The 19200-nt window shown below is 53.4% G+C and overlaps 1 protein-coding gene across 1 annotated transcript in view; it reads right to left on the bottom strand.

Moving 5' to 3' along the window:
• The window catches only part of LOC102571105 (calcium/calmodulin-dependent protein kinase type IV), a 32523-nt gene that overhangs the window by 10133 nt on the left and 3190 nt on the right, over window positions 1-19200 (bottom strand). The window contains exons 3-6 of the mRNA XM_006267836.4: window positions 11330-11408; window positions 10588-10650; window positions 4017-4099; window positions 2184-2256 (exon numbers count right to left, since the gene is read on the bottom strand). Coding sequence (XP_006267898.3) covers window positions 2184-2256; window positions 4017-4099; window positions 10588-10650; window positions 11330-11408 — 298 coding nt within the window. The remainder of the gene's footprint in view (window positions 1-2183; window positions 2257-4016; window positions 4100-10587; window positions 10651-11329; window positions 11409-19200) is intronic.

Raw genomic sequence — 19200 nt, forward strand, 5'->3', positions numbered from 1 at the left:
TGGCGCCTTTGGACCTGACCGTCGGAGAGAGCTTTTCTTTCTCCGATGCTGATCCACTGGCCTCAGCTGCAGGTGGGCTGAATTCAGGGTTTCCTCGAGACCTGAATTGCGTCCTCCAGGGCTTAAAAAATAAAAAAATAAAAAATCAAGGGGCCTTGCGTCTTGTGCCTCGAGCTGGACTGTCACATTAGCACCGATTAACATCCAGGATGCAGCTCAGCTCAGCCTCTCTGTTCATGCAACCCCGGGACTGGTGCACTTAGCTGAGGGTTTCCTTTCTTTCTAACAAAGGCCATCACCTTTATCCCTGCAACGTCTCCTCTCGCACCTGCCATCTCTTTTCCAGCCTTTTATCACCCTGAATATGGGACTCGCCTGGGTCCGCATCTCCATGCAGCATCCTAGGTCTCCTTTACAAAGCACATTTTGGACCATACCGCTTTTGCCATCAGGTAGGGTCACACTAAAGAGACCCCGTGACAGTGACACTTTGGCCCCGAGCGTATCTATTTTCATCCCGCCTCTGGCTCGCTGCTCTCCAATTTGGTATCCTGCCTCTGGCAGGGGCCAGTAGCTGCAGGGGAGCCTTGCCCTAGATGCATTCAGCCTGCGACGTGGTAATTAATATGGAGGAGGGACCGGGGCGCAGCAGCTGTCACCGAGCGAGCTCTGATCTGGCCTGCCTCTTGCAGCCCCAGCACAATTGCCAGCGAAATTCTGACTCCGGCGCGTGCCTGGCTGCTGATGGCCGAAGACAGCGTATGCAACAGAGAGAACACAGCTTTATTTTTAGATGCCAGGTTCGGCTCCAAGTGCCAGCCGAGCACAGCAAAGCAGAAAGATCTCGCTTTGACATGCAAGCAGAGCACGAGCAAGAGCAAAGTCACTGAGGCAGAATAAGCAAAGGGGCAGCGATGCTTCGCGCTGGCAGGGAGGCTGCGCTCAGAGCACCTGGCATTTTCCTCACTACGGTGGGGAGGGATCAGGATTGACAGCTTCAAGACTAGGGCTCTTTCTTTTCCCCCTTCTCTCCCTTTTCCACATACACCATGTGCCCCAGCCTCCCTTGTAATTGGGCGGTGGATCTGGGGAGCTGCTGCTGCGCTTTTAATTTCACAGGCTGCTGATCTCCGAGATGGGAGACGGGTGACCTTAACAGGTGGGGAAAGGGCCCCCAGTTAATAAAACAAAAGCCCAAACACAGCCTTTTTTGTCTCAGGTGTGCTCGGGCGCACTTCACCCTTTCATCTCCAGCCCCGCTGGAGATCTGGCACCAAATCTGAAGCCTGTGTTTCTATGACAGTGGCGCCTAATTGAGATCCTTGTGCTATGCACTGTCCATATGGGGAAAGTCTTTGCTTCCCAAGAACTCAGTCGAACTAGACAAGACAAAGAGGAAGGAGGAAGAAGTACTGCCATTTCCATACAGCCGAGGAGAGAATGGAGGTCACCCGGGGATGTCTGCAGAGTTAGGTGCTGAACCCCAATCTGCTGAGCTCGATTATTACACCTTAACAGCCAGCACATCCTTCCGTGCCAAAACCATGTCTGTGACCCATTACCACTCTGCCACCCTGCTCACCTCTTTGCAGTTTATCAGGCGAATGAGAAGAATAAGTGAGACCATAAAGAGCATGAGAAGAACGGCTATCATGCTTTGCATTGCTCAGCACCGCAGCTCCAAACCCTTTACATGCGTCTGTGAAGCCACGTGCAGACCCGTAACAGCAATACCCCTGCGCACACCAGGGCCCCTGCCACGTGTTACATATATCGCACAATTAACCAGACAATTGCACAATAAATGTAAACCGGCCACACGTGCAGAATTATCACTGTGCCATAAAAACGCCTATCCAGCTATAAAAAGAGCCAAGCAGCTACCGCGTTAGTGCTTGACAATGTGTAACAACTTTATAGCTGGATTTCATCCACCTTATTTGAATGCGTGGCAGTGCCCCAAGGCACAGCATTACCCAAGGTCACATTGTGTATCAGGGATGGAGGCAGGAGTAGGAATCCTGCCAGTTGGTCTCTTGATTGAATGGGAAGCCCGCTGGTTCTCCAGTTTGGCCGTCTCTGGGACTCTGCTTCCACCCAGCTGGGACCTTCCTCCCTCTTAGAGAAGGTGCAAGGGCCAGGACCTTGCAGGGCCCGACAATTAGAGAAAGAGGCTGACTTACGGAGACCGCCTCCAGGATCTGCTTGACCACGTGGGCAGCATCTCGCTCGCTGTAGAATCCCCGCTCCACGATCCTGCACGTGGGACAGCAGAGAAGTCACTGCAACACTGCCACGGCTGTGCCACACGTCGCGGCCACGGGCTTGGGTTCACAGCACGTGCTGCATGAACTCCCCCCAAGCCTGAGACCCGCCTGCATGCTGGAGCTGTCCATCTACAAACTACCGGCCTTTCCTTGCTAGATCGTCCCCACGAAAGGGAATGAAAATGTCCTCCCCTTCTCCAGAGACCTGATTTTAGACTGTCAAGAAAAAGGAGGGGGATGCAGGGGGGGTAGATTCCTTCTGGACCCAGAAACAAGCCTGGAAAAGAAAAATCAAACCTGAACACAATTGAAAAAAGGTCAAAATGCTCTGATTTTGGCACGGGGGAAATCTTTTCATTTAAAAATGCCCTTCCACTTCATTATATTAAAAGGAAAAGGAACACGTGCCCTAAGATCCAGCAGAGCATTTCATTTGACCTCAGACTTTTTTCTCCGAGGGCTTGTTCCTGAACCCACACCCCAGTGACTCCAGTGGGATTTGGGCCGGGTCGTTAAGCTCATTTCTGTGACTGCAGCACCAGCGAGAGGGGAGCGGGGCCACGTGCAGCCCCTGCTGCTGGCCTTGGGGTGTAATGGAAAGGAGCAGCGACGGATTTGATCCGTCTCCAGTCCTGAACGTGAGCTCACACTTGGCTTCCAAAGCTAAGGACAGAACCGGTGCATCCAGACCCCCACGCCCCTGCGCTAACCAGTAGACCCCGCTCTTCTCCTGGGGCAGGAAACAACCCAACTTCCTGCTCCTCTGCTACGCTCGTTATCTCCCACCCACCCCCAATATTGGCAGGCAGGTATCACAAGCAAGGCCACGCTCTGTGGATGCCATCTCCAATTTACCCCACTCCAGCGACTTAGCCCCTCTGAATAAGCGTCATACCCCACACTTTAAAGCCTCCCACCCTAATTGCCTTGCGAGCACTGCCACAGATGCTCCAAGCAGGGGTTTGCTTTGTTCCTCTCTCCAAGTCAGGAAATATTGAGGGGGAAGTGGGGGGAGGCCTTTTATACTTCCCAGCTTTGCAATTCCGCTTTCCTCAAGAGGATCCCAGGAGACTTATCTGAGCATTTCCCCAGTCTCAAACGGTGCAGCTAATTGCCTTTGGGAGGGGGAGGAAGGGGCTAGATTGCCATCCATCCAGCCAGCCTCCCTGAACAGGCAAGCAGGCTGGATGTGGCCCCATTCCCTTCAGCTTCAGCGGGGAGCTCAAACGCAGCAGACCTCTGGCCCAGAAACGTCTCCTGTGCACGTGAACCGCAGCCCAGAGCTCGGTGCAGCTGCTCCAAGACCCACTTCTGGGATCGGGCTCGAAGTCTGTGCAGCTGGCTGATATACACTTGCCTTTCTGGAGGCTCCAATCAGCCGAATGAGAAGTCAGGAGCAGTCGCTGCCTCATCCCCTGCTGTCCTGAGTTTTGGGCTGGGTTCACCATCACCTGTCCTGGGTGTAGCCATTTTACACCACTTCAAGGCCGGTGTAGAAACACTCATCGCTACCCTTAGGAAGACGCAGGTGCTTAGAGAACCAGGCCTGCAAACCGTGCCCTGATCAATCCTTTGCAAATCGTCCGGCTTCCTGAGCTGCTTGGAGCCCTGAGCCTCGGCAGGGCCAGCGGGTAATTTATTCCTGCAACCACTCAGCCCCTCCTCTCCCACCTTCTCTCTCCTTCCTTTGGCTAGATTTGTCGGCTTTTATTAACAATGCGCAGGTTAAATGACAGTCTGGCGGAGTACCTGTCAAAGAGCTCGCCTCCCGTCACCAGCTCGAGGACAAGAGCAATCTCGGAGGGGGTTTCAAAGATCTCCTTCAGTTTGATCTGCAAAGAACAATAACAATTCAGCACCAAGGTCTACGGTGACATCTCTCTCTGCTGCAGTCCCGCGGTCCCGCGCTGCCCCATCACCGGAATTAGGCTGTTCTGCCAACCATGTCCATTACAAGACAGACGCAGTGGGGACCCTCGAAGAGCCATGTACTCAGTGCAAATCAATTTATTCCCCAGAACAGGTTAATTCCTTCACGAGATGCATTTGAAGGAGGCGCGGAGCAGTGAGAGGAATAAATAAATGCAGAACAGATTGCGTGGATGTAACAGATTTATTAGCGCCATCGGCACGGGTCCCCACCCTTTTTCCTTATTTATTTATTTCAGTGGAATATTTCTGCTGCGCCGAGCCAGGTTTGCTCACTTCATCAGGAATTAAAAAAAAAAAGAGAGAGAAATCCATCACAGCTTAGCGCAGGGAATCAGACAGGCACACAATGCGTTTATTCTCCCTGGGTCTTCAGGCTCATTAATTGTAAGTGGAATTCACTGTATCCTGTGAAAGCTTTTTAATTTAGCAGCTTCCCCAGCCTGGTGAGAATGACTAAGCTACCTCGGTCGCCCGCGCTCCTGTCGCTTCGCGAAGCTTATTGTTCTCGGCTTTTGCATTCAGCCTCTCAATTCTGCTAATTGGAGAATGCTATCCCCCCGTGTGCAACGCTCACCCCATTGAAGCTTAAGGCAGCTTTGCCATCGATTCCAGTTGGGCCGGGATTATGCTTGAAACCTCCCGGGCCTGATTCTCAGTTACTCGGTGCCTGGCGCTCGCAGCAGAAAGAGCAGGGGAAAAGCTCCCTCTGCTCTAGGGCTAGACAGAGCATGCCTGATTTATCCCTGGTGTCAGCTGAGCAGGCTCAGGGCTATTCTGACTTACGATCTGCTTCCCATAGTAGGAGGCAAAAAAACCCCAACCAACCAGCCACTGTAATGCTTAGCTCTAATAGCAGAACTCTCAAGAGGTGGCAGTATCACTATCCCCATTGTACGGATGGGAACACTGAGGCACGGAGACTCACTCCACATCCTCCTGCAGGCTAGTGGCACAAGTGGGGGTACAAACCAGCCCCATTTAAAGGCTCTGCCCTCCAGGACTTGCTTCCTCCCTTTCAAAGTTGTGGAGGACTGAGTTCTGGGTGTGCCCCCCTGACTCCGTCCCTGGGCCAAAGGATGGGCACAAGCTTGCTGCAGGGCAAGAGCCAACTCAGCTCTGGCTGGGGAAGGCCCAGGCGCAGGGGGGGCCTTGTGCACGCACATGAAGGCTTCGTCCTAGGGTAGAAAGTAAATGTGGCTCTTAGATTTGCAGCACGGCCTATCCCAAGCACTTCAAAATCACGACACTTCTCATATTCAAGCCTTCAGCGGTCTTGTTTCCAAGCTTAACTCTGGAACCAGAAAAAATTACTTTTTTTTTTTTAAAGGCGGAGGGAATCAGCCCTGTTTGCCTGGAGTCAGACAGGCAGAATCAACCCTGCCTTTTGCTTTAAAAAAAAAAATGCAGGCCAGGATTCTCACACAATCCCATGACTCTGGGAGCTGAGGCTTTCCAAAAACCACCAACCCCGGTGATCTTCCATGTTTTGGGGGTGTTGGTTGTAGCCATGACATAGGCAGACAAGGTTATTTGGATAAATGTGACAACTCTTATTAAACCAACTCCATAGTTGGGACAATTGTTTTTTGCCAGCTTTCGGGCAGGGGCACAAGGAGAGTCGGCTGGTGTTCGTCTACTCTAGGGTCGAATGGGAGCTTAAGCCGATATGCAAAATGCAGGTCTGTGCAAAGGCAAATGCGTGGCAGGGAAGATCAGAGGGGATGGGAGTTCATGGGAGGGAGATATGGCCAGGCATGGACCAGGAAAAGAAAGAGCAGCGTACGTCTTCACTGAGCGCAGGGAAGGTGGCGTTGGGTTCGTGTGTTTCTGCGCAGCGTGCTTCATTCGACTGCCATATTGGAAAGATAACTCCGCAGGCTGGTATTTTGGGAATGTCTCATGTTTAGGTGTCTATTTTTAGCTAGTCTTTTTTTTTTTCCAGAGATAATGGGCCAGTCAGTGATGCAGAAACGAACCATACAGGGCACTGAAAACCAAGTTGCACAACACCGTACAAGGCCAGATATTCAGCGGATACCGTTTGGCATTTGATTTCAGTGGCGATACGCCAACTCGAACGAACGAAGGATCTGGTACCTCCACGAAAACCTTATCAAAATGGTTGTCTGCTCTAATGCCTCCAATTATTCGAGCCCAAAATCATTTTTCAAATCCAGTGGCCCCTCTCTCACTGATGCTGCCAGCCTTATGTCTGGCACCAGCTTGAACAGCGGGTCTGACCAGGTTCAGTTCAACTTCTCTTTCTAGCTGTTTTCACTTCCAACTCCTACAGAAACGCTGATGTGTTTGGCTCTCCAAGAACGCCAAGACTGATGGCAACCAGAACCCGCCGAGTAGATTTGGGGGAGAAATGTTCAACAAAAGGGTTTTAATTGCAAACGTTTCTATTCGTGCCAAAGGAAATCCTCTAATAAAAGTATTATTTCAAAGGTACGAAACCAAAAAAAGCAACCCAAGGCATCAAAAAATCTAAGTCGAAGTGTCCTTGTGACAAAGAAATGCAGAACAGGAAGGACATCCTAGCCAGCATACCCTTGGAGGGACAACATTTTCAAATACAAGCTAGGCATCTAGGTGGATTTCTAGAGGTGCCTGCGACCCCTCAAAAATTTGTCACCTGCCTCCTGAAGATCCCAGGAGATGCCTACCTGCATCTTTTGGCATCTCAATACCTTTGAAAATCCAGCCTTTAGGAGCCCACGTCTCATGGATTTAGGCTCCCAAAGGCCCAATTTACATTTGAAAATAGGAGTTAGGCTCTTAAATCACTTTGGGTCTTGTGAAAGAAATGCCTAGAGTCATCAGCCCTGTTTTGCCACAAAGGAAGCAGAAAATAAATAATAATAATAATAATAATAATATCAATTAATGACATTGATATATAGTGGGTGTGGGGTAATGCTAGGGGAGCTTGCCTGCACAGTCCCTTTGTGCCAATACAGCAAATCTGGAATTAACAGGTCTCTCAAAAATATATCAACTGCCTTCCCCCCTCCAAGAAAACAGAAAATGTCATGGTTCTTAAGACTTTTGTGACACTGCGAATTTCATGGGGCTTTAATCATCACCTACATAGCCTGGGTGACAGGCCATGAGACCCTGCAGCGTAAGAGACACTATGTGGCAGCTTATTGCATTATAATAATACACAGAAGCGCTATAATTTTCCTATTAACTTCAAAAGTTTACAATCCTATTATCGTCTGCTATCAGGGTCGGTGCTGAATGATAGCACAGAGTGCAGAGGAGTCACAAGTGTAAATAATGAAATGAAATGTCTTTTCTTTTTTTTTAATCATTTGAACTTGGGAGCAGAACCTTACAAAAACCGGTGATTTAAAACCCCTCCAGCGGGTTATGCCGGTAGGCCTAGCCAATAGCTGTACCTAGTTCTTGCATTCCAGGGGAAACAATTTCCTATTGCATTTATAAAGCACCAGAAGCCATCTCTCTGTCTTCCCTGAGCACAGGGCACAGCTAGGACTCTGGAGAACACGCGATGCAAACAGAGCAAAAAGAGGCGAGATCCGGAGCTGGAGTCAACCGATGCGGCTCCTGGGGACACGGTTCTAGTCTCTAACGTGGTCCAATAACTCAACAGATGTATTAAAGAGATTTAGGCTAGTCCTTCTCAAACGTGTTGCGGGGCTCAAACTCATCGCACTGAAGCAAAGGGTAGTTTCCCTGCTGACTTCAATGGGGATAGGTTCCAGCTTGAGAGGATAGGCGCCCAAGCCCCTTTGCAAGATCCAGCTCTAAGTGACTTAGGAGCGTGAGATTCCTAAATTACCGAGGTGCTTTGGAAACTGTACCCACTTGCAGAGACAGCCAACTACCTGCCTGCGTCCATCCATTGGAATACACAACCGAGGCTAAAAGGGTGTACGTCCAAATTAGCCAGACTCTAAAAGACCAAATGAAGCCATGTCCTGGACACAAGCACGTGCCAACGTTTGCATCCATTCAAGATGCCGTTCTACACACCCAGAGCTGCCTCCTGGACTGGGGAAGCTTTCCCATAGCACGGCAGAGTCCAAAAGCAAGGACAAAGGGCATGTGCAGGGGCCTCGTGCCCATCAGCTGGCACCAACCTTGGCACCGTGGGTGCCCAGCTCTTTGCAACGGGCAGCAATCATGTGGACAGTGCTGGGTTTGGGGTGCCCCAATGCTGAGCACAGATAGCACCGCGAAAGGTGTCGTGCAACCAACCAGCTGGCCGAAGCAGACACGGGGCCAAATCTGCCCTTAGGGTTAGCTGAGTTACACCTGTAATATGCCCCCAGCCCCCTGATTTGCAGAGTTCGGTGCTTCCTTTGGCTCTACCCCAAACAAAGACTGCAGTCACATCTGAGCGGACAGCGCTGGGGTTTAAATCTTGCCTGCAATCAGCCGAGGGAGCTTCCTGGGCCAGGACAACGGCCCAAAGCACATCTGGGCCTTCTGAGCGACGCTGAAAACCCCCAATGAAACACCGGTTCCAGGCTTTCTACCAAGCTGTGAAATCAATTTACGCTGGGCACGCGCTTCTTCCAGGAATTACAGCACAGCTTGTGCACAGGGCACAGGGGGACAAAGCTGCCATCTGGCTTTGCCTTCAGCTGTCCCTGGGTAATTCCAGAGCATTTTGCAAACCAGCCCCGGCAATACACCGCCAGGGAGAAACCGTGGGGAGATGCACGGAGAGACCCGTGGGGTCTGATCCGAGAGGGTGCAGACGCCCCCCTCCGCTCGGCACTCAGCCCCCGGGGCGGATCAGACACCAGGATGCCCGAGCGGAGCGGGCAGCGCTGCGCGTCGCCTCAATTACACACAAACTGACAAGAAGGTCCCCTCTCCGCTGACACTTGGTGTAATTAGATCTGTTCCTGAGTGTTTCAGATTGTTCCAGTTCGACTGCCATTATCCTGAGTGCTGAGTCCTATAAATGCTGCGAGCGGTGAAGAGCCCAGCTGCTGGCAGCGATGACCTGGCGCGCCTCGCTTTATCTTCCCTTCCAGGATTCATTACAAACAGGCAATTTTCCTGGGTACTCATTTGAGCTCCTCCACGGAAATTGCTTGCCATATGGAAATCCCTTGGCTGGCCGCAGCGGAGCTGGAATACTTCAGAGACCCCCTGAAAAAGCTCCGAGAGTTTCCAAGCCCAGCAAAAGGCTTCACGGCATCGTGTTCTTCAAAACAAGTCCCGTGCACCTATTTGCAGCACTGCTGAATGAGGCCTTTAAAATAAAAGCAAAGGGTGCGTCGGTTTGGTGGCAAAGTCTGGCGGAGTGGGCACCCCTTACAACCAGAGACCGACGCAGCTCAGTTCATTCCCAGTCTATGGCAGAGAAAGTCCAGAGGTCCCTTGATGAGTGCTGATGTGGAGAAGAGGAGAAGGCATCGCCACCCAGCCGGCAATGGCAGTGCCAGGCCCACGGGCTGGCAGCTGATGCCAAATCCATCCAGATCTAAGGTTTTTGAGAGGGGAGGGCCATAAACCGTCAGACTGGGATTCACCAACCTCTACTGTCCTACAGCTGAGATTTCCCTCGAGGCTGATTGGAGCGAGGAGCCCAGTCGACTCCCGCAGGCTCACGGGAGAGACCTGGGCAGCAGATTTGGGGGCTCACGAAAAATCCCCTCCTGCAGCAAGATGGGACGGGCTGAACGGATGCTTTTAGTGAATGGGCAGAGGCAGGAGTCCCTGCCCAGGGCAGGCAGGTGATGCCGAACTCCTGCCTCGGACACCAGAAGCTTCATCCTCCCCAGCTTTCGCCAGGAGAAGGAATCGCCGGTGCAATGAAGTGGTCGGTCAGGCAGGCTGGCTGGAGCGACCTCACGGTCCATCTGGGCCTGAGCTGGTTCAGCTGCGTTTGCAGCCCAGGAAAGATTGGGCCCAGGGACACGGACACGGACACGGACACGTGGAAGGGAGGCAGGTAATGAGAGCAAGTCCACCCTATTAACCCCTTTGTATCCAAGCACCCTCTGCTCAGCCAGGCACTTGTGCAGCAGTGGAGGAGGAGGAGCAGGATCTGCCCCTTTGCCAGCCAAGCCGTGGAAGGAACAGCTGGTGGGAATCGACAGGGCTTCAACCCCTGGGAGCCCCCGGCCACGGCAGGCCCACAGAAAGCAGACCCGTGCCACACCGCTTGGGGAAGCAAGCACCCGAGTGCAGAGCACTGGCTGTCCCGGCTCCCTGGACTGGCTCCAGCTCAGCGGACCTGCCCATGTCACCCTGGATCCCAGGATCTGCTTGCACCAGCTGGGGCACTGGCCCCTAAAACACACACAGCCAGGGGGAGGAACCTGCACGTCCTAGGGGGTTTACAACGGCTGCACGGCTGGGGAGGGCATCCGCGGACTGGGGTCACGCTCATACTCACGATGTTGGGGTGGGACAGTCTCAGCAGGACGCCGATCTCGGTCCTCACGATCTTTCTGTCGATCTGAAAACACACACACGACCCCCATGTATGCGAGTCTTTCCACGCGATCCCCCCTTCTGTCACCTGCGTACCCCGTCACTAAAGAAAGGTGATGGAGTTGGCTCGGGCGTCGGTTGCAGCCACGGTGGTCTAAGGACATAGGGTTGCTGGTTGCAGCCGTGTTGGTCTAAGGACATAGGCAGACAAGGTTCTTTAGGTAGATGCAATATCTTTTATTAGACCAACTAAATAGTTGGGAAAAAAGTTCTTTGCAAGATTTCAGGCACAAACACCCTTTTACAGGCGTTGGCTCGGGTTATACCAACCACCCAGGGTTTCTCCCTCTCCCATTTACGACCTGGACTGCACAGGGATCTGGGGGGAGTCCCTATGTCAGAGCACCCAGCCGAAACACCAGAGACGTGTGGAACAGGGCTGGGAGGTGGAGACAGGCCGGCTACGGTGACGTGCGGGTGTGCGGATGGCTCAAGAGCAGGGTTTGGCCAGGGCTTCCCCAACTTCTTCACTCATGGTCAAGTTATGCTCAGCCGTGTCTCAATGGTGATGAGCCTGGTGTAATTTAGCATATGCTTGTTAATGAGCCGACTCCTCTTGCAGTGAAGGGGAACCCCGGTCAGCACCCCCCAAGCCCTTCCCCGTGGCATCACGTTCCCTTCTCAACAGCGCTCCAGAGACTCACCGTCTTCTTCAGGATTTTGGCTGCATACTGGGCGTGGGTCCCCTTCTCCTTGCAGCTGTACACCACGGAGGTGGCCCCCCTGGGACGAGAGGAAGGAAGGATCAGTGGAGGCACCAGACCCCCATACAGGAGAGCCGGGACCGGTCTGAAACCTCCGGCCAAAAATCGAGGACTCTTGCAAATATTTGTCCAAGGGACGGAGGAGGCAGAGGAAAGGGCCAGGGGGGTGGGCTGCTGCTAGCTTTGCCCAGACCTCCTCTAGCATGGAAGACCCCCAGTCCTGGTCTGCACCGCTGTGTCCACACTGCAGACCTAAGGGGTGGGGGACACCAGGAGCCAGGAGGGCAAAGGAACGGCCTCTCAAGCTGAGCCGCACAAAGAAGTGCTGCCAAGCCCTCCAACTCCGACCTGCTTCCGGCTCTCCTTGCTGAAAGCCCTTTTAATTAAAAAGCAGACTACCAAGACAGCCTAAACCCTTAAGCAGCTTGCAAGAGGGAAAGGTCCAAAGCACAGCAAGTGCCCGGCACGGTTCTGCAACGGGCAGGACGCGGGAGCCCACGGGTGTGGAGACACGAGGGAAGCAGGAGAAAACGATGAAGCTGCTCACACCTCACTCTTCCCAGCTCATGGCACCCTCCAGGAATGGGCTTCAAGATACACTCGGGTGGGTGCTTGGCTCTGGGACCCCCCCACAATCCTCCAGCATCGCTGCAGCTGCTGCAATGGGGCTCCCTGCTGCTGCTTGGCTTTGCTGCCATTTCACCCTCGTTGCTGGGGAAGGGAGCTAATGAGCGGAGTCGGGGGTCCCGGGGGAGCAGCGGGGACCGAGCTGTTCCTAGGCAGCTTGCAAGCTGGGGATGCTTCTATCTCAGCGCTGCGAAGGCGGCGGCAGGTAGAGAAGTGGCATCTGCATAATATATTCAGCTGCATCTTTAATGAGGTGCTATTGGCAACCGGTCCCCCCCGCTCCGGCTAGCCTTCTGCTGCGGGTCCTTGCAGGCAGTTCCCCAGCAGCCAGGCCCTCCCCTATCCAGCACGCTCACCTCCAAAGCCCCGGCATGGCTCAGAGCACGAGAAAGACAGGCCAGATCCTAGGCTGGTGCAATCCAGAGTCACTCTGGCAGTGTCGGCTGCGCTTTACAGAAGCCTCCTGCTTTACCCCATTTACACGTGTGCCCAGGGAGCAGTCCTGATCTTTCCTCCACTCCTCCACCCCACCTGGGTCCAGCACCCCGGGGAAGTGCTGCAGGTCATGTCCCCCCCCATGATTGTATGTAGCTCTACTCCGGATTGCAGCCGCTAGGTAAGGGCTGGGGACAACGGGTAAATGGCCCAGGAGTCCGGGTTCCCGCTCCCTTTCCACAATCCTGACTTCACATCCCACAAGGGGCCAAACCCTTCCCCAAGGGTGGGAACTGAACCGTGACGGTCTCTTTAGTCTGGAGAAGAGAAGACCGAGGGGGATTGAACAGCAGCCTTCACCTCCCTGCCGGGGGGCTGCAAAGAGGATGGAGCTGGGCTGTTCTCGGTGAGGGCAGATGACAGAACAAGGAGCAATGGGCTCAGGCTGCAGCAAGGGAAGTTGAGGTTGGATATTGGGAAAGTCTCACGAGGAGGGTGGTGAAGCGCTGGAGCAGGTTACCCAGGGAGGTGGTGCAGTCTCCATCCTTGGAGGTGTTTAAGACCCAGTTAGACAAAGTCTTGGCTGGGATGATGCAGTTGAGGCTGGTCCTGCTTGAAGCAGGGGGCTGCACTAGATGTGACCTCCCGAGCTCCCTTCCACCCTCATTTCCTATGAAGCTATGACTCTCCATCCCCAGCTCCTTTTGCAAGGCCAGACACCAAACACAGGGATGGAGACAAACCAGGTGGAGGAGAAGGAACCAAAGCACCTTTCAAGCCCTCCAAGCATCAGCCAAACCCTCCAGCAAAGGGACCGATACAGACAGTTAAATCCCTTCAAGTTACGCAAGAGGAACCATCGTGGTGCTCAACCCCCCAGCAGTGTCAGTCGGTTGCCAGTGATTTTTGGCTCTAGTTAATAATGTTTTCTAACCACTGGACGGTGAAATCAATCCCTTTCTTTAAGCCTTCACCAGCCTTGCTTGCAATTTCATCTCTGCTGCTCGATTCCTCTTAGCAGGTTAATTCCCACCGAGTAATCTAGCAAATTTCATTGCTCTTCGACTTGCCCGTCTTCTCGGACCACGTTCAGGTTCTGCTTCAGGACCCCCAGCATCCTCCCCGAGTCCTTCTGAAAAATGCCAAATCTCTCTCGTTATGAGGGTTATCCACGTTCCACACCCAAAAATTAACACTCATGGGACCACAGCAAATGGTCCTGCAGAACTGAAGAGCGGGGATCGCTCCACTAGGCACAATTTCCCAGATCTGTCCAAGCCCGAGCCCACTTCAAGACAAGGAAACAAAGATGAACTAATTTTTTTCCATCAGAACTAGAGTTTTAGACAGAAAACTGTATTATCTGCTTGTAAGCTGTCTCCAGAAAACCTAGTAAAATGTTGAATTCCTGGTCAAAAGAAAAAAAGAAAGAAAAAAAAGCAGCAAATCTGATGGCTGAATATTCTTAATTCAAATCCAATATGTGGACCGTCAAATTTCTGTTAGAAAGTGACATTTTCAGCAAAAATTTACAGTTTCCCACTAATTGCAAGATTTTCGATTGAAAAAAGACCTGTCCCGCTCTAACAGACAACAGCGGCATTCCCCGGGGACCAGCGCTTGTTGAAAAAGAGAAACAACCACTCTTGGGTGAAAATTAAAAATAAATAAATAAATACATGAATGAATAAGCAAGATGTTCGTTAAGCAGGAATAGGCCGGCATCTACACGTGCAGGCATTAAAGCGCATTAACGCTGTGTGTGGACTGACTTGGGACTAACTTTAGACTCCTGATCCTCCCTTTGGAGACATCCGGATCCAGATCTGGACTTTGCGCATCTCCAGTTCAGAGCGAGAGTCCCGAACCCCACGCTACATATCAGCATTTAAAACTAATCAGCTCAGCTTGTCTGATAAAACACAACCTGCTGTGAGTATCACGCCGGAGCTCCTACCCTTTGTTTCTTCCCAATCACATTATCTGCGGCAGCACCGGGCTCTCGACTGGAATTAGCTACGCCCCAGCTTGCCGGCGCGGCTGGCCCATCCGCTGAGCCTCCAGAAAACAGCCCTCTTTGCCTTCTGCTCCCAGCTCTTAATAAATATTGGCAATCAACCTTGACTGTGAATGGAGATGTAATTGTATTTGTATTACAGATGAACTGGAAAATGTCTAACGCCGGAACCAAGCCTGGATTTGCTGTAACCACTCCTAGCGCTGCGTGGAGGAAGGGAGAGGAGAGAGAAAGTTGCTGCGAGATGCTGCCGGGGCCGGGGTCCCAGGCTGCCCTACCCATGCACGGTAGAGTAGCTGCAGGGGAGCATTTACTCTTTCATGGACAGCCTGCTGCTCCCTCAATGGGAAGAGGATAGAAAGTGGGTGGAAAAGGCCCTCTCCGTCTTCACCCGGCTGGGTGGTGTCTGCACGGTGCTGATCCCCAGCTCCTAGGTTCAAAGGGCATTCAACTAGAAATTGGGGCCGCCCTGAAGCAGCTGGAAATTGCACCCGGGCCCTTCCATAATCCCAGCACACATCATCCCAATATACAAGAAAGCACAAAGGTTGTTTCAGGCCGACCATGCAAGCCAGGCCTCTTCTGGAAGGCGACACCTCCCTGCTAGCTGGCTCCGCCTCTCCCAGGAGGACTTCTCTCTCCTACCAAATAACGTGCGAGGGAAGCCAGAGCTCTGTCCCTCACAGGTGGTGGCGGGATCATAGAGGAGCCAGGCTGGAGGTTACCTCTAATCCAAACCCCCTGCCAGAGGCAGGATCAGCCCTGTCCAAACCATCCTAGACACCTCCATCATCTAACCGCTTAGCACAGCTACCACGGCACCAGGCAGCACACCCGAACCTGCCACAGGTAAAGCACGGGGACCGCGGCGGCCAACGTCCCGCTTCTATAAAGGGTCGATATACTCTCAAGAGGGCCCAGGTAGAGGCCGTGCCCCCAGCTACAAAGGAAGGCAAACTTCCCACCCCGACCCAGGCTGCACCAATCCCTTCCTGACCCCATACAACTGGTGGGGTCCCTAGCACCTAGCATCCCCGGAGAGAACAGGCCTTGGTGTCACGTATGCATTATGCAGAGCTGAGGCTGCATTTTTTAAAGTCCTTGAGCACCAAGAAGCAGCAATTTTAATTTCAAACGACGCTACAATAGGAAAACAGTCCGCGTTTCCCAGGGCTCGAGCAAACACCCACAGAGCAGGAGGCACGGGCTTGCCACCAGATCAGGCAGCTCCTGTGTCTTGTGATGATATCTGTCTGTGTCTGTACGAGTCTTTCAAAGCTTTTTCAACGGGACATCAGGATCGGGGCCCTTCGGCAATTAATGTTTGCAGGGAATAAACTCCCCGGTTGGCCATTTTCTTGCTCAATTCAATCTGCCTTTGGAACCGATTTCTGCAATATTGCAGAGCCCTCCTTCCCGCGCCTGACAAATATCACTTGTCTGTGCTCATTTGTCTGGTAATGGCCTTGAAACCATGCTTTATGGATTTTTTTTTGGCCCCCCCTCTTTAAATTGAGTACCATGATTCAATGCTTGATTAGGAGAAACTATTGGCCACAAATCAGGCTGCGGACGGTGTTCTGCTCGGTCAGCTCCAATACACCAGAGGCAGCGTGGCATTAAGTGAAAAATGCATGTGGAGAATGGTTTTCTATCACTTCGGATTACGCACAGTTGCTGGGAGGAAAAAAAAAAAGAGAGAGAAGGAAAAGCAACAAAGGGGGTTTCCACTAGGAAGAAGGCGGGTTCCCGTGAAGGAGCTGCATTCATTTGAGCTAAATATGTGAATTCAACGCCGTGCCCCGCGCCCCTTCTTTAATCGGGGCTTTGCTACGTCTCCGTGGGGCCACCAAAGGGCTGGGAAAACGTAGCGCTGTCAAAGCCAACATACCGATCCACACCGTAGGGAGGAAGAAACCTTTGATTGCTAGACAAAGGCATCCTGCTCTCTTTCCCCTGGAGACTCTTTGGGGCAGAGGCCAGCCTTTGGTCCATGGTGGGGCCTGGCAGGCAATGCTGCAATCCAGATAAATGGTAGAAATCAGAGAAGCAGGGCTGCAAGGGACCTCCACAAGTCATCCAGTGCAACCCCCTGCCCGAGGCAGAATCATCCCCATGCACTAAAGACAGGCCACGGCCCGATCAGGGGACAGACACCTGCTTTTCCCCAGGCGGATGTAAGTGCATCCCCCAACCTTGCAGTCTTTACCTGGGGTTGCGGACTCTCTGTCCTCAGAAGATTGCAAGCGCAGGTCAAGCGCGCGGTTTGGCTGGGGTGGGTTAGCCAGGAAGGAGGCCCCGGTTGCATCACGCTTCTTTGGGAAATCAAAGGATGCTCGACAGCTGAGCTCCCGTGAAGGTGCGAGCAAGGATGCTTTGTGGGCGATGAATGACCTGGCTGGTTTCTGCTCCAGAAATCCCCCGGGTGTCAGCTGAGGATCCGAGCCAAGCTGGGGCCTCAGCTTACCCTGGCTTTGCACAGAGAGGACGGAGGGTGCCGCTCGCAGGCTCCAAACCCCTCCAATCTGCTATTAGCCAGCGTGCTCCTAAACTCCTAACGAGGAGCAGAGGTTCTTGCACCTCAGGTGCCCGTCTGCCTGCAATTACCCCGGGGTAAGTGAAAGTGCCCCTGTTTCATGCCGGGGCAAGCTTCCCCAGGTCGGTGCTCACGGGGAATGAGGGGCACAGGGAGCAGGGCTGGTGGGTGCTAAGGGGCTGGACAGGAACAGCACGGGGTTATACCCCCTTTGCTCTGGGACAAAGGATTGTGCACAGAGCCCTGAATGGGCGTTTAGGGTCAAATCCGGTGCCCTCCTGCCAGCTCACTGCTTGCACGGGGAGCTCCACCTCTCTCCCTTCGCTGCATCCTCTCTGACCAGCTACAGCCCAACTTCCCCATTGCCCCAGGTCGAGCATACTGGGAATTAACTCCTTCACTGCCACTTCTGCTGCAAGGCTGCTGCCACCCTCTGGTAGTCCCCCAAAGCCCTCTGAGATGCCCCGCTGCTTGGGGGCCTGCTGGGGTGAAGCCTCTCCATCACCCCTGTTCGATTCCTAGAGCCCGCGCGGGGAAAGGTGGTTCTCACTCCAGGACGGGAAGCCACATTGCAGCGGTATCCTCGTGCGTTATTAAGACCCCTGAAGTGCCCTTAGAAGTTAATGCAGTCGCATTTTCCAGTTCAAGCATTAGCTTCGCCTCATGCGCCGGCGAGAAGAGAAATCCCCCAAAGTCTAAATAAATGAAATTTAAATTCAATCCCCTTGGAGCTCATCCATGCTGGCTGCTCTGCTCCGCTCTCAGATGAGGCCCTAATAAATTCTGTGCGTCTTCAATATTAATGCCCGGTGACCTGGAGCTGGAAGACCCTCTCCACTTGTCCTTGGCTTCTGGTTTCTACCGGGGGGCTGGTTCTTCCCCGTCCCTTGGCTCTCAATGGCTCCAGCAACTGGGTTTCTGCAGCCAAGAGCCAAGGTGGGAGGCTCGAGGAAGGTCTGTCCCTGTGCAGGAAGAGGGGCAGACAGCGACCTGTGGCCTGAGCTGCCCCCGACCCAGCACTCGCTGTAGATACAAGCACCGTGGCTAATGCTGTGCAGGGCGCTGGTCTCCATCCAAAGCCACCGGAGTCGAGAGGAGTTCTTCCCTCGATGGGCTTCAAACCAGGCCCTAAACTAGTCCGATTCCTTGAGGAACTGGGCGGGGAGGGGAACGGAGGAAAACCAGCAGAGCTATGTCCTTCCTCAATGCGCTTTCTGCCCTCTAAGGTAGGTACGTCTCCCCCTTGACCGCTGAATCTGGGCACCCTGCCATCTACCTGCAGCGGGTTTAGCTTCATCCCTCTCCGGGTGAGAAAGAGCAGAGCTGGGATCCTCATCTCACCGAGGGGAGGCAGAGCGCAATCAAGTGATTTGCCCAAGGCCACACAGGGAATCGGTGTCAGAGGAGAGCTGACCTCCCCACCCCCCGCCAGGTCCCGAGGGCAGGGGGCTGGCCCCAGTGACACATAAGGTCCCTTCCAGCCCCTACCAGCCAGGAAACTATAAAGGGAAGGCCATGCCCCGTCTCCTCAATCCCACGAGGCTGTTCTCGGCTACCAGCTGCGTAGCGCAAACAGATTGAACAGCTCTTCTGCGCCCGCAGCCATGACAGGGCCGATCAGGTCACGGAGGAAGGAGGGGTCGGGGGGAAATCAGCTTTTAAAAAGAGTCGCTAATTATGGATTTACACAGCGGACCATGGCGGCTCAGTTACGGTCCTCACACAGAGCAGGATAAAGGTATAAGCGCTTTAACCCCCCCCAAATGTGCGGTGATTTGAACGGCCGTCAGCCCCGCTCGCCAAGCCACCGGCACTCACACCCGCAGCTGGGGAGGAACAGGGACGCGAGCTCTTCCCTCCGTTGCAGGTTTCTTTTTTTGTGTGGCTGTTTAATAATTAATGTGATGCACTGAGCAGAAAAGCAGCAAGGCGAGCGAGCGGCTGGGGAAAGAGGAAAGCCTCCTACGGGGCAGGGGCAGCTATGCTCGTCCTCCAGCCAAAGCCCACACATCTGGGGCTGCAGGCTGGGGTCTCCAACAGCCTCCATGCACGGGGCATGTCACCCTGGCAGATCTCATGCTCTCCCCTAAGGGGTGGAAAGTGCCTTACAACCCTAGCCCAGCCAAGGATGCTTATCCGGAGAGACCCCGAGCTACCGAAGCTGGTGGGAGCTGCCATCACGCCGCTCTTTTTTTG

This window comes from Alligator mississippiensis, chromosome 16, assembly GCF_030867095.1.
Source record: "Alligator mississippiensis isolate rAllMis1 chromosome 16, rAllMis1, whole genome shotgun sequence".
Classification (NCBI taxonomy): Eukaryota; Metazoa; Chordata; order Crocodylia; family Alligatoridae; genus Alligator; species Alligator mississippiensis.